The 25,950-nt window shown below is 40.6% G+C and overlaps 1 protein-coding gene across 1 annotated transcript in view; it reads right to left on the bottom strand.

Annotated features, from left to right (window-relative positions):
• Window positions 1-15,982: 15,982 nt before the first annotated feature.
• Window positions 15,983-25,950, bottom strand: part of LOC133608818 (AN1-type zinc finger protein 3-like) — a 35,531-nt gene continuing 25,563 nt past the window's right edge. The window contains exon 6 of the mRNA XM_061964376.2: window positions 15,983-20,533. Within this exon, the coding sequence (XP_061820360.2) occupies window positions 20,379-20,533 (155 nt within the window). The 3' untranslated portion in view covers window positions 15,983-20,378. The remainder of the gene's footprint in view (window positions 20,534-25,950) is intronic.

Raw genomic sequence — 25,950 nt, 5'->3', positions numbered from 1 at the left:
CAGAATTTCTTGAGGAAAAAATGCCTGGTTAGACTTTGTGTATGTAGTGTGTGCCTTTCTTGCTTTACAGCTATGCTGTTATTATGCTGTTTGTTACTTATGTATGTTATGTTGCAGCTATTTAAAATAGTTTTGTCAATTTGTTCTGGCCAGAAACAAATTGGCCTTTGTAACATATCTTTGTCTTTGTGTGTTGTATGTCGACCACATTGCTTAGCAGAGTTCAGTGATACAAATGTATGTCAAGTTGATCAACAGATTGTATTATTCTCCAGTGCAATAACAGTACTGAAATAAAGGCTAAAAGGGCATTAATTGGAGCTTTAAAAAAAAAAGAAGAAAAAAAGAAGTAACTTAATAGTTACTTTTCACAGTAACGCATTACTTTTTGGTGTAAGTAACTGAGTTAGTAACTGAGTTACTTTTGAAATGAAGTAACTAGTAACTATAACTAGTTACTGTTTTTCAGTAACTAACCCAACACTGCTGACAGGGTCCATTGGGAAGGTCTCCTCATCCATCCCATAGTCCATCCTCTGCCTGGCCAGGACAGTCTTCAGATGGGGCAGCATGAGATCTGTCAGCTGCTTCACTTCATCCAAGTATTCGGCAGCCACGTCTGACACTGAGTTCAGGACATGTCCAGTGCCTGTCCAGCCACTATAGCATTCTTGCTGTCTACATCCAGATCCACCATGAAACTCTGTAGCACTTGCTCCATCTTCATATCGGCCTCCGCCAACCGCATCACTTTATTCATGGCACTGCTGAAGCCCAGTGTAGTGTGGGTGCCACAAAAGATCTGCCCTGCTGGTTTTTCCAAGTTGTTCATCTCTGCCAACAGCTTTGAAAAGCCTTTGTTGTGCTCTGTGCTGTCAGTCATATGTGCATCTACAAGTTTATAAACATCCTCCACATTGACTCCTCTGACCGACGCCAGTATTTCGAACCCCATATCCACTTGCATTTCTATGTCCTCAGTGGTCTCTCGGTGAATGGGTAAGACAGGCAGAGGAAATGGGCTATCTTGACCTGCATGCAGCCCGTGTACCATGAACTGGCCTACACCTTTTTTTGTGGTGCTCTCCGATGCATGTGTTATCATTTTACCTTTCTCCTTCTCCTCCTCAAGCTTTCCCACAAAATAGATACATACTTTGAGCCTCAATTTGCTGCACAGCTGCCGTTATGCCAAAGTGTTTTCCTAAGATATTATTTTATTTTTAATGATAGAAGGGAGGAAAAGGGGGCAAAAATCATGTCCAATTTAGTTTTTTGGGTGGGGTGGGGGGTTTATTTCATGATAGGTACCAACTTCCAATACATAATATCTCTCAAATGACCCAATGCACCATCACTGAAGTGGGCGTAATCATTTTCCAAAATGTTTATTTTTAGGCCATTTATCCCCTCCCCCTACCTGTGTCTGTGTGAAACCTGTGCTTGTCTGTGTGGTATACCTAATAGTGTGTGTGCAGTATGTGCACTCTTCTGTACAGTACAGTGTGCATGTCTGTTCACAGTATACAGTATTTCTTGCATAGTGCGTGCGTGTGTGTGCGCGTGCACGAGCGGGGTTGAGGGGCCAAAACCATGTCAGGCCCAGGGGGCCAAAATTTCTTAATCCGCCCCTGGTTGTGGCTTGTGCAGCCCTTTGAGACACTTGTGAATAAGAGCCATATAAATAAACTTTGGTTGATTGAACTTGGATTGAAGTCAGAGCCGGGCCCGGGGCGGGCCCCATAAACCCAAATAATGAAGCTCATCCATCATCATTTTACAACATACACATTCTTCTCTGAGTTAAATTAAAACATTAAAACAAAAATCTCCAAAAGCCTCTCAATTATAAACCATGCAAAACTATACCTCAATGAAAATGCACTCAGTACTCTATAGTGCAACTTGGTACTCCCATACCTTACATATTGTGTTGAAGTATGGGGGAATACTTACCACAACACAATTAATCCTCTGATCATATTACAGAAAAGAACAGTGCGGATCATTCACAACGTTGTTTCTTTTTTAGAACATACTCAAACATTGTTCACATTTGATGATCATGTTCAATATAATTGTCACACCATGGTGAGGGATGTCTTGTCTTGGTTTTTTTCTGTCTTGTGAATTGCATGTTTTAGTTTGAAAAGTAACTCTCCTCTCGTTTCAGGTCACTTGCCTTTCCTTTTGTGTCATCAGTCTGACGTCATCCCTGATCCCTGATTGTTTCCACCTGTTCCCCATTACCCTCATGTGTCTTGTAAGCCCATGCCTCCCTTTGTTCTGTGCCAGATTGTCTCATTTTTTCGTGCCTCTCTAGCATCCCGTCCAAGCCTTGCCTCGTCTCTTGTTTGAATATCATGATCCTGAATTCCATTGTTGATATTTTGAGTTTTCTTTTTCTTCTCCTCAGTAGAGCGATTGTTGTTGCTATTTAGTCTATTACCATTGTTGGTATGTTCATTCTTTCTACATTGTTGGTAAAAAAATTATTGTGACAGTGTAATAATTATTGTTACTTGTGGTAATGCCACCACGATACAACATTTGTATTATAACAAAGTAACATTGAAACTCAATGTTACTTACTGAATGGAGAACTGGGGGTGGGATTAAATACAAACCCCGTTTCCATATGAGTTGGGAAATTGTGTTAGATACAAATATAAACGAAATACGATGATTTGCAAATCCTTTTCAACCCATATTCAATTGAATGCACTACAAAGACAAGATATTTGATGTTCAAACTCATAAACTTTATTTTTTTTTTGCAAATAATAATTAACTTTGAATTTCATGGCTGCAACACGTGCCAAAGTAGTTGGGAAAGGGTATGTTCACCACTGTGTTACATGGCCTTTCCTTTTAACAACACTCAGTAAACGTTTGGGAACAGAGGAGACACATTTTTTAAGCTTCTCAGGTGGAATTCTTTCCCATTCTTGCTTGATGTACAGCTTAAGTTGTTCAACAGTCCGGGGGTCTCCATTGTGGTATTTTAGGCTTCATTATGCGCCACACATTTTCAATGGGAGACAGGTCTGGACTACAGGCAGGCCAGTGTAGTACCCGCACTCTTTTACTATGAAGCCACGTTGATGTAACACGTGGCTTGGCATTGTCTTGCTGAAATAAGCAGGGGCATCCATGGTAACGTTGCTTGGATGGCAACATATGTTGCTCCAAAACCTGTATGTACCTTTCAGCATTAACGGCGCCTTCACAGATGTGTAAGTTACCCATGACTTGGCCACTAATACACCCCCATACCATCACAGATGCTGGCTTTTCAACTTTGCGCTTTTAACAATCCGGATGGTTCTTTTCCTCTTTGGTCTGGAGGACACGACGTCCACAGTTTCCAAAAACAATTTGAAATGTGGACTCGTCAGACCACAGAACACTTTTCCACTTTGTATCAGTCCATCTTAGATGAGCTCAGGCCCAGCGAAGCCGACGGCGTTTCTGGGTGTTGTTGATAAACGGTTTTCGCCTTGCATAGGAGAGTGTTAACTTGCACTTAGAGATGTAGCGACCAACTGTAGTTACTAACAGTGGGTTTCTGAAGTGTTCCTGAGCCCATGTGGTGATATCCTTTACACACTGATGTTGCTTGTTGATGCAGTGCAGCCTGAGGGATCGAAGGTCACGGGCTTAGCTGCTTACGTGCAGTGATTTCTCCAGATTCTCTGAACCCTTTGATGATATTATGGACTGTAGATGGTGAAATCCCTAAATTCCTTGCAATAGCTGCTTAAGAAAGGTTTTTCTTAAACTGTTCAACAATTTGCTCACGCATTTGTTGACAAAGTGGTGACCCTCGCCCCATCCTTGTTTGTGAATGACTGAGCATTTCATGGAATCTATTTTATACCCAATCATGGCACCCACCTGTTCCCAATTAGCCTGCACACCTGTGGGATGTTCCAAATAAGTGTTTGATGAGCATTCCTAAACTTTATCAGTATTTATTGCCACCTTTCCCAACTTCTTTGTCACGTGTTGCTGGCATCAAATTCTAAAGTTAATGATTATTTGCAAAAAAAAAAATGTTTATCAGTTTGAACATCAAATATGTTGTCTTTGTAGCATATTCAATTGAATATGGGTTGAAAATGATTTGCAAATCATTGTATTCCGTTTATATTTACATCTAACACAATTTCCCAACTCATATGGAAACGGGGTTTGTAAATTATCTTCTTCCCACTCCTTTTACGGCAAAACTGGACAATCATGCTTCATGCTTACATACTGTGCATTACCTTTTACATTATATTAATTAATATCATTACGCGTTGTTTACCTTGTACCTTTTTTTTTCATGTCATTGCTTGAAATAAATGAATAAATGAAAATGAAAAATTTGTTTACCATCGACAAGCTTTAACCAGATGTAGAAAAAGTTGGCCAGCTAGACACTTTTGCTGAGATTTGCATTTTCCCCACATGTATTCATTTTCTCACTTTTGCCACAGCATTAGCACGTTCAGAGGTTGTAGAAAATATATAATTTTTTTAATGTTGCCTGTCATTCACAATTTTTATGCAAGACAGGAACACAGATGGTTTTCTTTTTTTTTCTGTATTGTAAATCTTAAATAAATGCTAGCAAAGTCCTAACTATCTTAATCCTAACAATGAAGTCAATAAGAGCGCCTCTATGCCACCACAAAGCACCCTAAATACGAATTTTGATCAAATAAGAAGTCATTTTTTAATTGTTATCTCTTCGAAACATGCTGTGAAAATGCATATCCTCTGAAAATATGCCTTATAATAGCCACAAACTGGAGGATACATTTTTGAATAAAGATACCATTTAAACAAATATTTAAAAAGGTGTTATGGAATAAAAATTTAACATGACACTAGGATTGCAATTGATGCATCTGTTCGGATATGGACGACTGTTTTAAACATTTTAGAAAAAGACACATAGAGTTATTTGCATCCTTTATATTCATTACAAATAGGCTGAGTCAATAAAACATATTGAATTATTATTATTGTTATAAATGTATTGTAGGAATGTCAGAGAATAAGAGCTGTGGCCTGTTGTGAGAATGATCTTGTTTGGCCGTCGTAGGCCACCGTATGTCACGTGAGGTGCGTCATCAGACCTGCTAATGTTAGCCAAGTTAGCTCGTGTGTGTTGAACTGGGGACGGCTGAGGGGAGTTGTGTAGGAAAGAAGTCATTACATGCTATGGAGTCACAGCTAAGGACTACACGCCTACAGTCACCAAAAAATAGCAACATTTTACTGTTCGATTGATTGACTAACTACTACCGGTCCAGTTCTACAATTGTATATATTTTTGTAAACATGAACAAAAATATATAATTTTGGGGGGGGAGAAAATACAAGTATTGATGTAATCAATAATCAATAGACCTTTAGTATCGACAAAACTAATTTACGGGTCGAGCCGCCCTCCTCTTACCTGTTGTGTACTTCTGGCTGTGACAATGCTGACACAAAAACTGTTGTTATTATCCTCTCTCTAATTATCTTATTAATCTAATAATCTTATTAACCTACTTGTTCATTTCCTGTTAATAACGTTTCTGCTGTGAAGGTGATTGCAGCTACACTTGCTAAACTTTACTAAGCACTTATGTCTTGTGTCATTTAGAACCAGCTAATTAGCGGTTAGCTCAGTTCTTAATTTTTCTGCTCTGGTTTGCTCTCTGCGTGTGACATGTTTAGCCCCGTCATCCAGTGATAATGTTACTTAAAGGCCTACTGAAACCCACTACTACCGATCACGCAGTCTGATGGTTTATACATCAATGATGAAATCTTAACATTGCAACACATGCCAATACGGCCGGGTTAGCTTACTAAAGTGCAATTTTAAATTTTGCGCGAAATATCCTGCTGAAAACGTCTCGGTATGATGACGTCAGCGCGTGACGTCATGGATTGTAGAGGACATTTTGGGACAGCATGGTGGCCAGCTGTTAAGTCGTCTGTTTTCATCGCAAAATTCCACAGTATTCTGGGCATCTGTGTTGGTGAATCTTTTGCAATTTGTTCAATGAACAATGGAGACAGCAAAAAAGAAAGCTGAAGGTGGGAAGCGGTGTATTGCGTTCGACTGCAGCAACACAAACACAGCCGGTGTTTCATTGTTTACATACCCGGAAGATGACAGTCAAGCTTTACCATTGGCCTGTGGAGAACTGGGACAACAGAGACTCTTACCAGGAGGACTTTGAGTTGGATGCGCAGACGCGGTACCGTGAGTACGCATGCAGCTGCGGCTTCCAAACATTTGATCGCTTGCCCGTACGTGCGTGCCTCTATGTGCATGTCACGTACATAACTTTGGGGACTTTGGGGAAATATATGTGCTGTATGAACTTTGGGGAGGTGAACGGTACTTTGGGCTGTGGGATTGAGTGCGTTGTGCAGGTGTTTGAGTTGTATTGACGGGTTATATGGACGGGAGGGGGAGTGTTTGTTATGCGGGATTAAATTGTGGCATATTAAATATAAGCCTGGTTGTGTTGTGGCTAATAGAGTATATATATGTCTTGTGTTTATTTACGGTTTTAGTCATTCCCAGCTGAATATCAGGTCCCACCCGCCTCTCACAGCATCTTCCCTATCTGAATCGCTCCCACTGCACTCTAGTCCTTCACTCTCACTTTCCTCATCCACGAATCTTTAATCCTCGCTCAAATTAATGGGGAAATCGTCGCTTTCTCGGTCCGAGAAATCGTAAAAAATGTCACAATTTGGGGAAATATTCAAACTACTCGTTTAGAGGAAGTATAAACGAAGGCAAGATTGTTTTATAAATATCTTTGCCAAGCTTCAATGGATTGATTTCTAATTTTCGGGACTTATGCCGATCCATAATAAAGAAAAACGGCTACCAAAAGGGAAGAAAAGTTGGTTTTGCATAAGAGGTCCTTTTTAAGATACAAAGAAATGCAGTTTATTTGCCGTAATGGAGATTATTAATATTAGTTTAGGGAAGCGGCTCCAGACTGTGTATGGAGATACATAATTAGCGGCTAGCTTGTCAGTCGGACAACTAAAAATCAGCCAGAGGGGATCTGCGTTAGTAATCAGCATTAAAAGTCATAAAGGCAATGGCTATCATATACTTTTTCACGAAAATCCTTTTTGGTGTTTATCTGTGGAGGTTTTTTTGCCCATTTTTTAAGTCCAAGGTTATTCAAGGGGTGTCCTTGCTAACGATCTGGGGGACCCTGACAGGTGTTCAACATGTTGAACAGGTGAGAATGACTCACCATGGACAGCGAAATCTTTTCCACACATCTCCTCCATTGGACCAAAGAGCCTCCGGCCTTGTGTCTCACTCCTTGTTGCCTTTCATTACCGCTGATGTGTTCTATCAGGATGCAATCAAGACAACACAGTAGACAGTAGACACTAACACTAAAAAGAAGGGAAAAAAAGCCAGAGGAAAACAAGACTAATATTGAGCTTTACTGTATGTGATGTATATGTACTTACCACACACCTTCCTGTTCTGTCTACCCCTGTATACTGTATTTCCTTTCTTGGACAGGTTGTCTTGAAAACAAATGCCCTTTTATTTAAGTGCAATGACAATAAAGTTCCAAAGTTCCATTCCAAAACTACGAATTAACGATAATCGATATAAGTCTTCTGATTTCAAAGACGTACTTCAAAGACGTACTTCAAAGACGCTTGTCAAAGATCCTTTTAATAATAAGTCTTCTTATTTTATGGACATATTGCCAAAATGCTAGTCAAAGATTGTCTCTAAAAGTGTTCTGATTTTAGGAACCTTAAAACATGTCAATTTTAAGGACCTACTGCAAAGACACTGGTGAAACGCTAGACAAAGATCCTTTAAATAAGTAGTCAGATTTTTTGGACCTACTGCAAAAAAAAACTACTCAAAAATCCTCAATAAAAATCTACCCATTTTAAGGATCGACTGCAAAAACCCTCTATCAAGTCTTCTGTTTCAATGATTTACTGCAAAAGCACGAGTCAAAGATCCTCTATAAAAGTTTTTTTATTTTAAGGGCCCTAAAACATGGCAATTTTAAGGACCTACAACAAAGACCTTACTCAAACGCTAGTCATCCATCCATCCATTTTCTACCGCTTGTCCCATTCGGGGTCGCGGGGGATGCTGGAGCCTATCTCAGCTGCATTCAGGTGGAAGACGGTGTACACCCTGGACAAGTCGCCACCTCATCGCAGGGCCAACACAGATAGACAGACAACATTCACACTCACATTCACACACTAGGGCCAATTTAGTGTTGACAATCAACTTATCCCCAGGTGCATGTCTTTGGAGGTGGGAGGAAGCCGGAGTACCCGGAGGGAACCCACGCAGTCAAAGATCCTCTAAATAAGTCATCTGATTTTAAGGACCTAACACAAACACTGGTCAAAAATCCTCTATCAAGTCTTATGATTTCAAGGACCTACTGTAAGAACAAAAAAATATTAGTCAAATATCGTCTATAAAAGTCTTTTGATTTTAAGGATCTACTGCAAACACACTAGTCAAAGATCCTCGATATAGGTCATCTCATTTTAAGGACCTAACACAAACACTGGTCAAAAATCCTCTATCAAGTCTTATGATTTCAAGGACCAACTGTAAGAACAAAAAAATATTAGTCAAATATCGTCTATAAAAGTCTTTTGATTTTAAGGACCTACTGCAAACACACTAGTCAAAGATCCTCGATATAGGTCATCTCATTTTAAGGACCTAACACAAACACTGGTCAAAAATCTTCTATCAAGTCTTAGGATATCAAAGACCTACTACAAGAACAAAAAACATTAGTCAAATATCGTCTATAAAAGTATATTGATTTTAAGGACTTACTGCAAACACACTAGTCAAAGATCCTCTAAATAAGTCATCTGATTTTAAGGACCTAACACAAACACTGCTCAAAAATCTTCTATCAAGTCTTAGGATTTCAAGGACCTACTGCAAAAACAAAAAACATTAGTCAAATATCGTCTATAGAAGTCTATTGATTTTAAGGACCTACCTACCATGAATTGATTAACATGGACCCCGACTTAAACAAGTTGAAAAACTTATTCGGGTGTTACCATTTAGTGGTCAATTGTACAGAATATGTACTGTACTCTGCAATCTACTAATAAAAGTTTCAATCAATCAATCAATCAAACTGCAAACACACTAGTCAAAGATTCTTTAAAGAAGTCCTTTGATTTTAAGGACCTAACACAAACACTGGTCAAAAATCTTCTCTCAAGGCTTAGGATATCAAGGACCTACTGCAAGAACAAAAAACATTAGTCAAATATCGTCTATAAAAGTCTATTGATTTTAAGGACCTACTGCAAACACACTAGTCAAAGATCCTCGATATAAGTCTTCTGATTTTAAGGTTCAACCGCAAAAACGATAGTTAAAGATCCTCTATGTAGGTTTTTTGATTTGAAGGACCTCTATCTTGCCCTGGGTGTATCCCGCCTACCGCCCGAGTGCAGCTGGGATTTTAAGGACCTATAGCAAAAAAAATGTGTCAAAACTCCTATGTAAAAGTCTACTGATTTTAAGAACTTACCACAAAACCATTGGGTCAAAGATCCTCTAAGTCAGTGGTCCCCAACTTTTTTGTAACTGCGGACCGGTCAAGGCTTGAAAATTTGTCCCACAATGTTTTTTTTGTTTTTGTTTTTTTTTGTCATACAAAAATACAATCATGTGTGCTTACGGACTGTATACCTGCAGACTGTATAGATCAGTGTTTTTCAACCACTGTGCCGCGGCACACTAGTGTGCCGTGGCACACTAGTGTGCCGTGAGATATTGTCTGGCGTGCCGTGGGAAATTATACAACTTCACCTAATTGGTCCAAAAAATATTTTTTGCAAATCAATAATTATAATAATGTGCCGTTGTCTAGTGCCTGTGCTGTGTAGAGCTTGGCACGGTAACCATGTAATACTCCATATCAGTAGGTGGCAGCAGGTTTGTAGAAGTCGGAACGCGTCGAGGATGGTTTGTCGTGATCCCAATATGCAGAGCACAGCGGGAGACAGCGTGCAGGTAAAAAGGTATGAAACGCTTCAACCTAAAATGAACAAAAGGCAAGTCCCGCTAGGAAAAGGCACTGAAGCAAAACAAAAGTAAAACTGAACTGGCTACAAAGTAAACAAAAACAGAATGCTGGACGACAGCAAAAACTTACAGCGTGTGGAGCAAAGACGGCGTCCACAGAGTACATCCATACATGACATGACAATCAACAATGTCCCCACAAAGAAGGATAGCGTACGCACAACTTAAATAGTTTTGATTGCAAAAACAAAGCAGGTGCGGGGAATAGCACTCAAAGGAAGGCGTGAAGCTGCTACAGGAGAACACCAACAAAACAGGAAGGGTCACCAAAATAACAGCGCAAGACAGAAACTAAAGCACTATGCACAGGAAACAACAATAAACTCAAAAATTAGGCATGACAACCTGGTGGAGTTTCATTTTTTAACCTTTTCTGCTGGTGGCGTGCCTCCGTATTTTTTTTATGAAAAAAATGTGCCTTGGCTCAAAAAAGGTTGAAAAACACTGGTATAGATCTATATTGATATATAATGTAGGAACCAGAAATATTAATAACAGAAAGAAACTACACTTTTGTGCGAATGAGTGTGAATGAGTTAAATGGGGGAAGGAGGTTTTTTGGGTTGGTGCACTAATTGTAAGTGTATCTTGTGTTTTTTATGTTGATTTAATTTAAAAGAAAAACATTTCGGTGGTTGGGGGACCACTGCTCTAAGTGACAGGAGCGCGTTGCTGTTTTTAAAACCTGCCAAGTTTGGAACTGAACTTTGGGGCTGCCAGATGAATAGAACTGGTCTGTTGCAAGGTCAAAGTGAAGCCGCATGAAAGGAATAAAGCAACTTGCTCTCGTATGAAAGACAGAAACTTTAGATTTAAGCTGACAGGACTGAGAGCAAACATCCAACTTGCCAACTTCCTGCAGTTACACACCAGTTTGTGTTGAAAGGAGCAGCACTCTTGATTTACTGGTGGTGCTGAAAATCGTCCAACTCCGGCGTTGGAAGTTGTCTTTTGATCAGGTCGACGTTTCCGGTTTTGTTTTTTTCCCTCCTCCCACCGCTGCATGAATTAATGCGGCCCAACCCGCCAAGACTCATTGCTGCTGTCAGAAGACTCTTTGGTTTAAATCCTCCATTAGCCAACACAGGCGCATATAAACATATTGGTTAAGTAGATGAGCATGCCTTTATAGCCGCTCCCTCTGCGAGCAGTAAACACAAGCTGACATCTCTATAATGAATTGACCAGGATGCAGCAGATGGCCCACAGCCACCCACACACACACGCACACACACACATGCAAGGAAACGCTTAAAAATGCACTTCTTCTTATAATGCAAAATTAGCTGGAATATTTCCCTTGCCGAGACAATACCAAACTAGAACTGCATGGTCATGGACTACCAGGGTTAATTCAACTCCACATTTTCCAATGTCGACCAAAGTCGTACAATTTGGAACCTGATCAAAAATTTAGCAAAATGCGGGACAGGTCACCTCAATGAGCATCTTAGATTCGAATCTGCTTATAGCCAACCTGTTTATTTACCGAAATAAGAAAGAAGACCAGGCGTAATTGGAGTCCAAACGCCGATTCCACACGCTAAACAGAATGTGCTGACTAATAAATTGTGTGTTTCACTAGTGGGCGTGTTGCGGGTCATTTACAAAGTGGACCATGGAGAGACTCATTTCCCTAAGCATTCATTGCATCATATGGCCCAACCTGTGGCGTTTTGTTATGTTGTTGAGCATGCAGCACACAAATATAGTATGCGCCGCGTTTTCTGGGCTATATTAATGCATGACCTCGACAACAGAATTCTTTTTTAGCACGCTGAAGGCGCGCTCTGAGATGGGCGCTGGGTTGTGATGATGCGTCTGGAATGATCAAGAAATGCAGGAAGGAATGCATGTGGGAATACTTTTTTTAAAGTTGAAAACAAATCCCAACTGACTAAAACTAATCAATTAATCCAACAGCTATAAAAATCCTAAATGATATTGCTGAATTGACAATACTTCTATTACTTTCTTTTTTGACAGTCCACATATGTTGACACACGTAGGACAAAGAATTATCTGTCGGTCTGTCTCACAGTCATTTGTGCATGACTGTGCCAGTTCTTACTCGCATTTCTAACGTACTTAAAGGCCTACTGAAATGCAATTTTCTTGTTCAAACGGGGATAGCAGGTCCATTCTATGTGTCATACTTGATCATTTCGCGATATTGCCATTTTTTTGCTGAAAGGATTTAGTAGAGAACATCGACGATAAAGTTCGCAACTTTTGCTCGCTGATAAAAAAGCCTTGCCTTTACCGGAAGTAGCAGATGATATGCGCGTGACGTCACAGGTTGTGGAGCTCCTCACATCCGCACATTGTTTACAATCATGGCCACCAGCAGCGAGAGCGATTCGGACCGAGAAAGCGACGATTTCCCCATTAATTTGAGCGAGGATGAAAGATTTGTGGATGAGGAAAGTGAGAGTGAAGGACTAGAGGGCAGTGGGAGCGATTCAGATAGGGAAGATGCTGTGAGAGGCGGGTGGGACCTGATATTCAGCTGGGAATAACTAAAACAGTAAATAAACACAAGACATATATATACTCTATTAGCCACAACACAACCAGGCTTATATTTAATATGCCACAAATTAATCCCGCATAACAAACACCTCCCCCCTCCCATCTATATAACCCGCCAATACAACTCAAACACCTGCACAACACTCAATCCCACAGCCCAAAGTACCGTTCACCTCCCCAAAGTTCATACAGCACATATATTTCCCCAAAGTCCCCAAAGTTATGTACGTGACATGCACATAGCGGCACGCACGTACGGGCAAGCGATCAAATGTTTGGAAGCCGTAGCTGCATGCGTACTCACGGTACCGCGTCTGCGTATCCAACTCAAAGTCCTCCTGGTAAGAGTCTCTGTTGTCCCAGTTCTCCACAGGCCAGTGGTAAAGCTTGACTGTCATCTTTCGGGAATGTAAACAATGAAACACCAGCTGTGTTATCCGGCACAACAGTCAGGGAGTGCATTCTACGGCAGGGGTGCGTTATCCGACACAACAACCTGCCGCAATACACCGCTTCCCATCTACAGCTTTCTTCTTTGCTGTCTCCATTGTTCATTGAACAAATTGCAAGAGATTCACCAACACAGATGTCCAGAATACTGTGGAATTTTGCAATGAAAACAGACGACTTAATAGCTGGCCACCATGCTGTCCCAAAATGTCCTCCACAATCCGTGACGTCACGCGCTGACGTCATCATACCGAGACGTTTTCAGCAGGATATTTCGCGCAAAATTTAAAATTGCACTTTAGTAAGCTAACCTGGCCGTATTGGCATGTGTTGCAATGTTAAGATTTTATCATTGATATATAAACTATCAGACTGCGTGGTCGGTAGTAGTGGGTTTCAGTAGGCCTTTAATATAGACGCAAATCAGCGACTGTTTTAACCTTGACGACTAACATTAAGAGTGCTAAATGACTATATTTGCATCTTCTCCTCCCAGTATTGTGGGCGTTATAATAATCAGCATATATTCTGCATATTTATGAAGACAGACACGCTAATCAGATCGGGTTTGCATGCGGTATCAAGTTTGCACATTTTGATACATGCAAACCTTTAGCACGGGGGTCCCCAAACTACGGCCCTGGGCAGCGTCCACAATCTGGCCCGCGGGACATCCCAAGTAAAAAATAAATAAAACAAATGTGGCCCCCTGAGTTCAAAAAGTTTGGGGACCCCTGTTTTGGTAGATCAGGCCCTTAATGTTTTTTAACTTTAATAATTTAAAGGGCATAAGAAAGTGTTAAAAAAAAACTGCTCTTTTTGACAGTCATATTGTTTCACAGTGAGAACTGAGTAGTGCATTGAAAAGCTTGATGTTGACCATTAAGATACTTGTATGCAGCTGTTGCTATTTTGTGGAGCAATTAAAAAAAATTAAATAAATCAAGGTTGCCTACAGCCACAGCAAATATATATATATATTTTTTTTATCCCAGAGGTATCTGGTCATTGGCAGTAATACACTTTTACAGACTTAGTGGCTATTTGAGGCCTAAATTTAAGCATTTAAACTATTTTGCTTTGTAGTGTTTTGTTTTTTGTTTTTTTTAACAGTGGTACCAACCAATAATATAAACCTATCACAACAGAGCTTTGAAATATTGAAATATGAACAAATCTGAGGACCACTAGTGTCCCAGTAAACCAAGGTTTTAATGTACACTATATTGTCAAAAGTATTTGGCCACCCATCCAAATGATGAGAATCAGGTGTCCTAATCACTTGCCCGGCCACAGGTGTATAAAATCAAGCACTTAGGCATGGAGACTGTTGCTACAAACATTTGTGAAAGAATGGGCCGCTCTAAGTGATTTCCAGCGTGGAACTGTCATAGGATGCCACCTGTGCAACAAATCCAATCGTGAAATGTCCTCGCTCCTAAATATTCCAAAGTCAACTGTCGGCTTTATTATAAGAGAATGTAAGAGTTTGGGAACAACAGCAACTCAGCTACGAAGTGGTATGCCACGTAAACTGACAGAGAGGGGTCAGCGGATGCTGAAGCGCATAGTGCAAAGCGATTGCCGACTTTCTGCACAGTCAGTTGCTACAGAGCTCCAAACTTCATGCGACCTTCCAATTAGCCCACGTACAGTACGCAGAGCGCTTCATGGAATGGGTTTCCATGGCCGAGCAGCTGCATCTAAGCCATACATCACCAAGTCCAATGCAAAGCGTCGAATGCAGTGGTGGAAAGCACGTCGCCACTGGACTCTAGAGCTGTGGCAACGCCTTCTCTGGAGTGATGAATCACATTTTTCCATCTGGCAATCTGATGGACGAGTCTGGTTTTGAACGGTACATTTCGGACTTCATTGTGCCGAGTGTGAAATTTGGTGGAGGATCAATTATGGTATGGGGTTGTTTTTCGGGAGTTGGGATTGGCCCCTTAGTTCCAGTGAAAGGAACTTTGAATGCTCCAAGATACCAAAACGTTTTGGACAATTCCATGCTCCCAACCTTGTGGGAACAGTTTGGAGCAGGCCCCTTGCTCTTCCAACATGACTGTGCACCAGTGCGTAAAGCAAGGTCTGTAAAGTCCGGTGTGGATGAACTTGACTGGCCTGCACAGAGTCCTGACCTGAACCCCATAGAACACCTTTGGGATGAATTAGAAAAGAGACTGAGAGCCAGGCCTTCTCGACCAAGAAGTGTGACCTCACCAATGCGCTTTTGGAAGAATGGTGTAAAATTCCTATAAACACACTCCGCAACCTTGTGGACAGCCTTCCCACAAGAGTTGAAACTGTAATAGCTGCAAAAGGTGGACCGACATCATATTATGGGTTATATATATGGGTTAGGACAGTGGTTCTCAAATGGGGGTACGCGTACCCCTGGGGTTACTTGAAGGTATGCCAAGGGGTACGTGAGATTTTCTTTAAATATTCTAAAAATAGCAACAATTCAAAAATCCTTTATAAATATAAATAAAAACCTATCTTTTTTTCCAAATAGTTCAAGAAAGACCACTACAAATGAGCAATATTTTGCACTGTTATACAATTTAATAAATCAGAAACTGATAACAGTGCTGTATTTTACTTTTTTATCTCTTTTTTTCAACCAAAAATGCTTTGCTCTGATTAGGGGGTACTTGAATTAAAAAAAAAATGTCACAGCGGGTACATCACTGAAAAAAGGTTGAGAACCCCTGGGTTAGGAAAGGGATGGCACTTCAAGTTCATATGTGAGTCAAGGCAGGTGGCCAAATATTTTTGGCAATATAGTGTATATGTTGATGTTAATGCTTTAAGTAATTCAAATATGACTGTGGCCTTTGTTCTATGCACAAAATATCTCGGCGGCAGCATGCATTAATAATTACTCCCAGAGACAATTTGTCTAATCTGGTTTTATTCTCAGTAAAAGGAAAAAAAAAGCAGGATGAAAGGAAAATTCAAAACTATGACAACACAAAAATATACCAAATTTGTATGTGTTCTTAATCCCTCGGTAATAAGTATAACGCAACACAACAGAATAACATAGCTCTACACTTAAGTGTAAGTCAACCGGAAAAGGCAAAACAAAGGTTAAATAAATGATTTATTTACCATTAAGATCTTGTTTAATCAATCTACAATTAACATATAGAAATACTTATATTTTGTTCAGGAGAATTTATTATTCATTCACTGCTCATGTCATCTTAGAGAGGATAGGCAGTAACACAGGAGAAAACAAGCAATCAATTAGAATGGAACAGGTGTCATCGTCATGATTAGCTTGGAATTAAAACATTGGCAAATGTCAAGGATCGATTAAGTACCTGAAGGAGGAGGAAAGGAACGCCATGATTGCATCTAGTGATAGATATCACCTTTAAAAATATGGATAACTTAAGTTAAAAAATAAATGTAACCCACCACCAACTGCTGAGTGCAAACATCTCAGCTTGAGTACATGTCGCGGCAATGTGTGTATTTACAGAAGTATCAATATGCTGTGTGATGTGTACAATGCAGAATGTCATCAAACAAAAAATAACAACAACAAAACAGTCCACATGCGTAAACATAGGGGGAAAATGTGACAAGGAGGGAAAATGCAAAACTGGATTTATCATCGCTGTCCAATTAGAAACATGCATCATCTCATAGTTTTTTTTGTTTTTTTTAAAACACTCAAACATTGGAAGATACAGTGGAACCTTGCATATTTGGGATCCAGCATTTGTATCCCCACAGATTTGTTTTTTGGTTTAAAAAAAAAACAGTTTTTTTTTTTACAGAAGACATCTGATTCACCCTAAGTTGGCAGAACATTATAATTATGTGATAATTAAACATACATGTGGGCTGTAACAAGGTCAGTGGAAGATGGCGGGGCCCTCTATGGCTACAGAAGCACCAGCTTCAATAGTCAACTTTGTAACTGTTTCTTTAAATGTTGCTGCGAGGGGAACTTAGATTAAAAATATGACAAAAGTTCTGACTGAAATTAAATACAGTACCATCGCGAGTCGCTTTAGAGGGAGACGGCGACAGAAGGTCGGTTGTAGCGCCTGCCTGGCGATTGGGCAACAGGCTAGACCCTGACACCAATTTCATCTGCAACATCGATCATCTTTTATTATCATTAATTAGTAGACAGTATCTATACATTTTACTTTTTAAAATGTGGTAAATTAAGTGTGAGGCATATTTAAAGGGGAACATTATCACCAGACCTATGTAAGCGTCAATATATACCTTGATGTTGCAGAAAAAAGACCATATATTTTTTTAACCGATTTCCGAACTCTAAATGGGTGAATTTTGGCGAATGAAACGCCTTTCTAATATTCGCTCTCGGAGGGATGACGTCACAACGTGACGTCACATCGGGAAGCAATCCGCCATTTTCTCAAACACCGAGTCAAATCAGCTCTGTTATTTTCCGTTTTTTTCGACTGTTTTCCGTGCCTTGGAGACATCATGCCTCGTCGGTGTGTTGTCGGAGGGTGTAACAACACGAACAGGGACGGATTCAAGTTGCACCAGTGGCCCAAAGATGTGAAAGTGGCAAGAAATTGGACGTTTGTTCCGCACACTTTACCGACGAAAGCTATGCTACGACAGAGATGGCAAGAATGTGTAGATATCCTGCGACACTCAAAGCAGATGCATTTCCAATGATAAAGTCAAAGAAATCTGCCGCCAGACCCCCATTGAATCTGCCGGAGTGTGTGAGCAATTCAGGGACAAAGGACCTCGGTAGCACAGCAAGCAATGACGGCAGTTTGTTCTCGCAGACCAGCGAGCTAAACCCCCTATCGACCCTAGCTTCCCTGGCCTGCTGACATCAACTCCAAAACTGGACAGCTCAGCTTCCAGGAAAAGAGCGCGGATGAGGGTATGTCTACAGAATATATTAATTGATGAAAATTGGGCTGTCTGCACTCTCAAAGTGCATGTTGTTGCCAAATGTATTTCATATGCTGTAAACCTAGTTCATAGTTGTTAGTTTCCTTTAATGCCAAACAAACACATACCAATCGTTGGTTAGAAGGCGATCGCCGAATTCGTCCTCGCTTTCTCCCGTGTCGCTGGCTGTCGTGTCGTTTTCGTCGGTTTCGCTTGCATACGGTTCAAACCGATATGGCTCAATAGCTTCAGTTTCTTCTTCAATTTCGTTTTCGCTACCTGCCTCCACACTCCAACCATCCGTTTCAATACATGCGTAATCTGTCGAATCGCTTAAGCCGCTGAAATCCGAGTCTGAATCCGAGCTAATGTCGCTATAGCTTGCTGTTCTATGCGCCATGTTTGTTTGTATTGGCATCACTATGTGACGTCACAGGAAAATGGACGGGTGTATATAACGATGGTTAAAATCAGGCACTTTGAAGCTTTTTTTAGGGATATTGCGTGATGGGTAAAATTTTGAAAAAAAACTTCGAAAAATAAAATAAGCCACTGGGAACTGATTTTTAATGGTTTTAACCCTTCTGAAATTGTGATAATGTTCCCCTTTAAAGTCTGAATTGTGCTTCTGTCCTTTGTCACCAGGGAACAATGGCAATTGAAGGAACAGCAACAATTTTGGAGCTGAAACTAATAGGGTTTCTGCAGGAATCAACAATCTACTTTAATATGTTTTAATGCAATTTAAATCAATTTCAATTCCCACGATGTCTGACTGCAGATCGTTATCATATAGTCAAAAGCTTACAATTGTCTGTAAAGACAAAATTGTAAGCATTTGACTATCATGCTGAAAAGTTGATTGACTGTGGCCAACTTAAGCACTAACGTAATAAAGCAAGTAACCCTTTCGAACGCAATAAACATACATTTTATGTAGTTGGAACGTAAATAACTTAGTTATCCTAAATAAGTAAACAAAATTAAATTAAATGAGCTCTAAATGTTAGCAAAAATTAGCATTTCAATAAATATTGAACATAATGAAGTGCAGCTTGTTTCCCAATCGGGTGGTTTGTTTTGTTGTCTTTTTTGATGGCATTTGTAATTGTATGATTGTTTTTAATGCCTCGAGACATCGTGTTTTTTGATGTTCTAAGACATAAATTTTCGCAAAATCTATTTATTGACTTTTAACACTTTTTAAGGACCTGCGGAATCTCTGTAATAATTACAACAGCCACTTTTATTGCAAATGTTGATCCAAAATCAGAGAATGTTAACATCAAGGTAGCAGAGGGTTCGTAGCTTAAATCAAGTGAAGTGAAGTGAATTATATTTATCTAGCGCTTTTGTCTAGTGACTCAAAGCGCTTTACATTTGGGAACCCAATATCTAAGTTACATTTTTAAACCAGTGTGGGTGGCACTGGGAGCAGGTGGGTAAAGTGTCTTGCCCAAAGACACAATGGCAATGACTACGGCGGAAGAAGTGGGGATTGAACCTGGAACCCTAAGGTTGCTGGCACGGCCACTCTACCAACGGAGCAATACCGGAGCTACATTTGTGTTTAATGGATGTCCGCGGTGGTCTCTAATTATAGGGGGTTTACTGTATATTTTTAGTAGACAGCGACGATAACTTTAATGAAAAACATGTATCTCCTCATATTTTTATTTGTTTTGTGTCAGTCAAAAAATCCAATGTTGATCCGTTCTTGTTTATCCTCAGTGAATACTTCCTGGATGGAAAAAAAAAATAGAGGGCGGAAACTTCCAGATAGTGCTTCTGAATCCTGAGGTGAATAATGAACAAGTTGGTGAAGATCATCACAGGTTAAGACACTGACTCCAAGTGGTATGTTTGTGTGTCTCGCTTCTGAATCTGGATGGGTATTATCTTGAGGTAACGAGGCTAAAAAAAAACGATGGCCTCATCCTCCTCCTCTTCATCATCATTGTCATAAAGATTTTTTTTTTTTTTTTTTTTTTTTTTTAACTTGAGGTATCATCTTTGACTGGCTTCCTGGACAAATATTTGTATAAAGCTTGCACGTCCTCTCCATCCGTTCGCTCATTTGTTAGTCCACTCACACGTGCGAAGTCTAAGGAAGTGCCAAAGTCCTTCTTGCTCTCTCCGGGTCTCTCGTTTGTGGACTGGGGTATTCCAAAAGCGTGTTAGCAGCAGGGATACAATCAAGCCAACAGAAGCACAAAGAGTCTGGGACAAATGGGATTTAAAGAGAGCAGGCAGGCATCCTTGTCAATGAAACGCTGTACAAAAGGAGGAAAGAAAACATCCCTGCTCGGGTTAATGTGTCGGGATTCTCCTGAGAGGCAGGGGGCGCTCAGGAGCATTCTTCGCCGATGCGCTGGCAGGAGCGGCCCACCTTGCGGTCCAGCTTGACCATTTTGAGGACGGCCTCCTGGCGGCCACGGCCCAGGTGATCAAACAGACAGTCGTGTTGCTCCGGGAGTCGATGAAGCATACAAAAGACATAACCTGCACATGGGGGGGGGGGGTAGGTTTGGCAAGAGAGGAACAATATTTAGAACCTTCTTCAGTCACAGGGTTTCCCCTACTGTGTTGCAAAAGATTTGTGTCCGTCATGGTAACTACAGTACCTCATAAAAATGAGTTCACCCTTCACATTTCAGCGAGCATTTATATTACTATACATCTTCTTACATCTCATCCGGAAAGTATTCACAGCGCTTCACTTGTTCCACATTTTGTTATGTTACAGCCTTATTTCAAAATGCCCATCCGACCATCCATTTTCTTCCGCTTATCCTAGGTCGGGTCGCGGGGGCAGCAGCCTAAGCAGGGAAGCCCAGACTTCCCAACGTGTCCTGGGTCTTCTCCAAGGCCTCCTACCGGTCGGACGTGCCCGAAACACCTCCCTAGGGAGGCGCTCGGGTGGCATCCTGACCAGATGCCCGAACCACCTCATCTGGCTCCTCTCGATGTGGAGGAGTAGCGGCTTTACTTTGAGCTCCTCCCGGATGACAGAGCTTCTCACCCTATCTCTAAGGGAGAGCCCCGCCACCCGGCGGAGGAAACTCATTTCGGCCGCTTGTACCCGTGATCTTGTCCTTTCGGTCATGACCCAAAGCTCATGACCATAGGTGAGGATGGGAACGTAGATCGACCGGTAAATCGAGAGCTTTGCCTTCCGGCTCAGCTCCTTCTTCACCACAACGGATCGCTACAGCGCCCGCATTACTGAAGACGCCGCACCGATCCGCCTGTCGATCTCACGATCCACTCTTCCCTCACTCGTGAACAAGACTCCGAGGTACTTGAACTCCTCCACTTGGGGCAAGATCTTCTCCGCAACCCGGAGATGGCACTCCACCCTTTTCCGGGCGAGAACCATGGACTCGGACTTGGAGGTGCTGATTCCCATCCCAGTCGCTTCACACTCGGCTGCAAACCGATCCAGTGAGAGCTGAAGATCTTGGCCAGATGAAGCCATCAGGACCATATATTATATTATATTTCAAAATGGAATACATTAATTTTTGTCCTCAAAATTAGACAATGTGAAAAGGTTTTTCCCAAAAAATTGCATTAAAAAAATCAAATGTACGTGAGTATTCAGACAGACCCTTTGCTCAATACCTATCTTTGGGCAGTTTCGCCCATTCCTCGTTGCAGTACCTCCATCAGGTTGGATGGGAAATGTTGGTTTTCATCCAGGATGTCTCAGTACATTGCTGCATTCATCTTTCCCTCTATCCTGACTAGTCTCCCAGTTCCTGCCGCTAAAAACCATCCCCACAGCATGATGCTTCACTGTAAGGATGGTGTTTGCCTGGTGATGAGCGGTGCCTGGTTTGCTCCAAACATGATGCCTGACATTCACGCCAAAGAGTTCAATCTTTGTCTCATTAGAACAGATAATTTTGTTTCTCATGGTCTGACAGTCCTTCAGGTTCATTTTGGTAAACTTTTTTCTAAGAAATGGTTTCCGTCTGGCCACTCTACCATACAGGCCTGATTAGTGGTTTGCTGCAGATATGGTTGTCCTTCTGGAAGGTTATCCTCTCTCCACAGAGGAATGCTGTAACTCTGACAGAGTGACCATCGGGTTCTTGGTCACCTCCCTGACTAGACTAAGATGAATGCAGCAAAGTACAGAGACATCCTGGATGAAAACCAATGCTTCTCATTCAATCTGAAGGAGCTTGATGGTGCTGCCAAAGGGAATCCTGAATCAATTTAAGTGGACCCCGACTTAAACAAGTTGAAAAACTGATTCGGGTGTTACCATTTAGTGGTCAATTGTACGGAATATGTACTTCACTGTGCAATCTACTAATAAAAGTTTCAATCAATCAATCAATGGGCAAAGATGAATGGGTGAAACTGCCCAAAAATTAGTGGGCCAAGTTTGTGGCATTATATTTAAAAAAAACTTGAGGCTGTAATTGAAAAGTATTGAGCAAAATCAGTGAATACTTATATACATGTGATTCTACATTTTTTATACATTTTCAAAACGTTTTTTTTAATTTTGAGGACAAAAAATTATCTATTCCATTTTGGAATAAGGCTGTAACATAACAAAATGTGGAAAAAGTGAAGAGCTGTGAATACTTTCCAGATGCATTGTAACTGACACCACTATATAAATGACACTTGAGTATACATTAGAGTAGGGATGTCCCCATCAATATTTTCTCAGATACTAATTAGATTTGTTTGGTCTCAGCTTCGAAGCGATTTTGAGTCCCGATCTGATACTTTGACAATAAATTATAGAACTAAAAATGTTTTGTAGCGACTAACTAAAGTAAACACAAACATTTTTATAAAGCTCATCTTATTTAATGTATAATATGCTAATAATAGAATGTTTTACTTCAACCAAGTATTTAAAACGGTTGCTAAGCCATTTCTAGGACTTTTGTTTGAACTTTATCTGTTGACAAATGTAATGGTCAGAGGGAGTTTTCAGAAAAAAGTTCTAAAGTTTGTGATAATGGCAACATGGAAAAAAAAATATTTTTTTTTAAATGCTAAATCTGTACTTGATTATTTTGGCGATTCTTATTCGCACAAGGACACTGGAAAACCATCAGGATACAGTACAAAACATTGAGGAACTTATGACATTGATGCGACAATGTTAACCAATAATTTAAGATCTGTAATAAGGGATTATTGCATTTACCACAATTGTGTCATTTGTTCATTTTCAAATGAAAATAATTAAAAAATATTGAAAAATAGTATGTGTCTAATTTTAGTAAAGGTATTCAAGCCAAAACTTTTGTTGAAAAATAATTATTTCTGTTACTTGGCTATAAGAATTTTCTGAACAAATTTACAAACCCCGTTTCCGTATGAGTTGGGAAATTGTGTTAGATGTAAATATAAACGGAATACAATGATTTGCAAATCATTTTCAACCCATATTCAGTTTAATATGCTACAAAGACAACATATTTGATGTTCAAACTGATAAGTGAAGTGAAGTGAATTACATTTATATAGCGCTTTTTCTCAAGTGACTCAAAGCGCTTTACATTGTGAAACCCAATATCTAAGTTACATTTAAACCAGTGTGGGTGGCACTGGGAGCAGGTGGGTAAAGTGTCTTGCCCAAGGACACAACGGCAGTGACTAGGATGGCGGAAGCAGGGATCGAACCTGCAACCCTCAAGTTGCTGGCATGGCCGTTCTACCAACCGAGCTATACCGAGCTATAAACATTTTTTTTTTTGCAAATAATCATTAACTTTTTTGATGCCAGCAACACGTGACAAAGAATTTGGGAAAGGTGGCAATAAATACTGATAAAGTTGAGGAATGCTCATCAAACACTTATTTGGAACATCCCACAGGTGAACAGGCAAATTGGGAACAGGTGGGTGCCACGATTGGGTATAAAAGTAGATTCCATGAAATGCTCAGTCATTCACAAACAAGGATGAGGCGAGGGTCACCACTTTGTCAACAAATACGTGAGCAAATTGTTGAACAGTTTAAGAAAAACCTTTCTCAACCAGCTATTGCAAGGAATTTAGGGATTTCACCATCTACGGTCCGTAATATCATCAAAGGGTTCAGAGAATCTGGAGAAATCACTGCACGTAAGCAGCTAAGCCTGTGACCTTCGATCCCTCAGGCTGTACTGCATCAAGAAGCGACATCAGTGTGTAAAGGATATCACCACATGGGCTCAGGAACACTTCAGAAACCCACTGTCAGTAACTACAGTTGGTCGCTACATCTGTAAGTGCAAGATAAAACTCTCCTATGCAAGGCAAAAACAGTTTATCAACAACACCCAGAAACGCCGTCGGCTTCGCTGTGCCTGAGCTCATCTAAGATGGTCTGATACAAAGTGGAAAAGTGTTCTGTGGTCTGACGAGTCCACATTTCAAATTGTTCTTGGAAACTGCGGACGTCGTGTCCTCTGGACCAAAGAGGAAAAGAACCATCCGGATTGTTATAGGCGCAAAGTTGAAAAGCCAGCATCTGTAAATGGTAAATGGTAAATGGGTTGTACTTGTACAGCGCTTTTCTACCTTTTTAAGGAACTCAAAGCGCTTTGACACTATTTCCACATTCACCCATTCACACACACACACATTCACACACTGATGGCGGGAGCTGCCATGCACGGCGCTAACCAGGCCCATCAGGAGCAAGGGTGAAGTGTCTTGCTCAAGGACACAACGGACGTGATTAGGATGGTAGAAGGTGGGGATTGAACCAGGAACCCTCAGATTGCTGGCACGGCCACTCTCCCAACTTCGCCACACCGTCCCCGTCACTGTCTGTGATGGTATGGGGGTGTATTAGTGCCCAAGACATGGGTAACTTACACATCTGTGAAGGTGCCATTAATGCTGAAAGATACATACAGGGTTTGGAGCAATATATGTTGCCATCCAAGCAATGTTACCATGGACGCCCCTGCTTATTTCAGCAAGACAATGCCAAGCCACGTGTTACATCAACGTGGCTTCATAGTAAAAGAGTGCGGTGCGGGTACTAGACTGGCCTGCCTGTAGTCCAGACCTGTCTCCCATTGAAAATGTGTGGCGCAATATGAAGCCTAAAATACCACAAAGGAGACCCCCGGACTGTTGAACAACTTAAGCTGTACATCAAGCAAGAATGGGAAATAATTCCACCTGAGAAGCTTAAAAAATGTGTCTCCTCAGTTCCCAAACGTTTACTGAGTGTTGTTAAAAGGAAAGGCCATGTAACACAGTGGTGAACATGCCCTTTCCCAACTACTTTGGCACGTGTTGCAGCCATGAAATTCTAAGTTAATTATTATTTGCAAAAAAAAATAAAGTTTATGTTTTGAACATCAAATATGTTGTCTTTGTAGTGCATTCAATTGAATATGGGTTGAAAAGGATTTGCAAATCATTGTATTCCGTTTATATTTACTTCTAACACAATTTCCCAACTCATATGAAGACGGGGTTTGTAAATACATTAAATTCCACTTCCTGTAAATTTCAATTTGATTCCAATTCTTAAAATGAATACAATTGACATTTCAAATTCTTAGTGTTGCACTAGCCTGGTATTACCAGGGGCTGCCATGGACTATGTTTTATCACCACACCTTATTTCACAACGTGAAGCACCCAGCAGAACCGTCAGTAAAGTCATTAGCTCAATGATCAGAAATCACCGTAATTGCATCTTTTCCAAGGAAACATGAGACTATTAGGGATGGATGCCCTATGCAAAATAAAAGTGCCTTGTGCCAAAAAAAAATAAATAGCAAGTCAATTTCCAATTTAAGAATGACTCGGGGGTGTTTAAGCTGATGGTCTTTAAAGCAGTGAAAAGTCGGGTGACTTTTTAAGTACTTTAATTTGTATGCAAGCAGTTGATTAGCTAGCACAGTATTGGTTTAAAGTGCATTAGTATTCCTGGTAATT

The sequence above is a fragment of the Nerophis lumbriciformis genome, linkage group LG06 (assembly GCF_033978685.3).
Source record: "Nerophis lumbriciformis linkage group LG06, RoL_Nlum_v2.1, whole genome shotgun sequence".
Classification (NCBI taxonomy): Eukaryota; Metazoa; Chordata; class Actinopteri; order Syngnathiformes; family Syngnathidae; genus Nerophis; species Nerophis lumbriciformis.
This window is presented reverse-complemented; position numbering and strand designations above follow the sequence as displayed.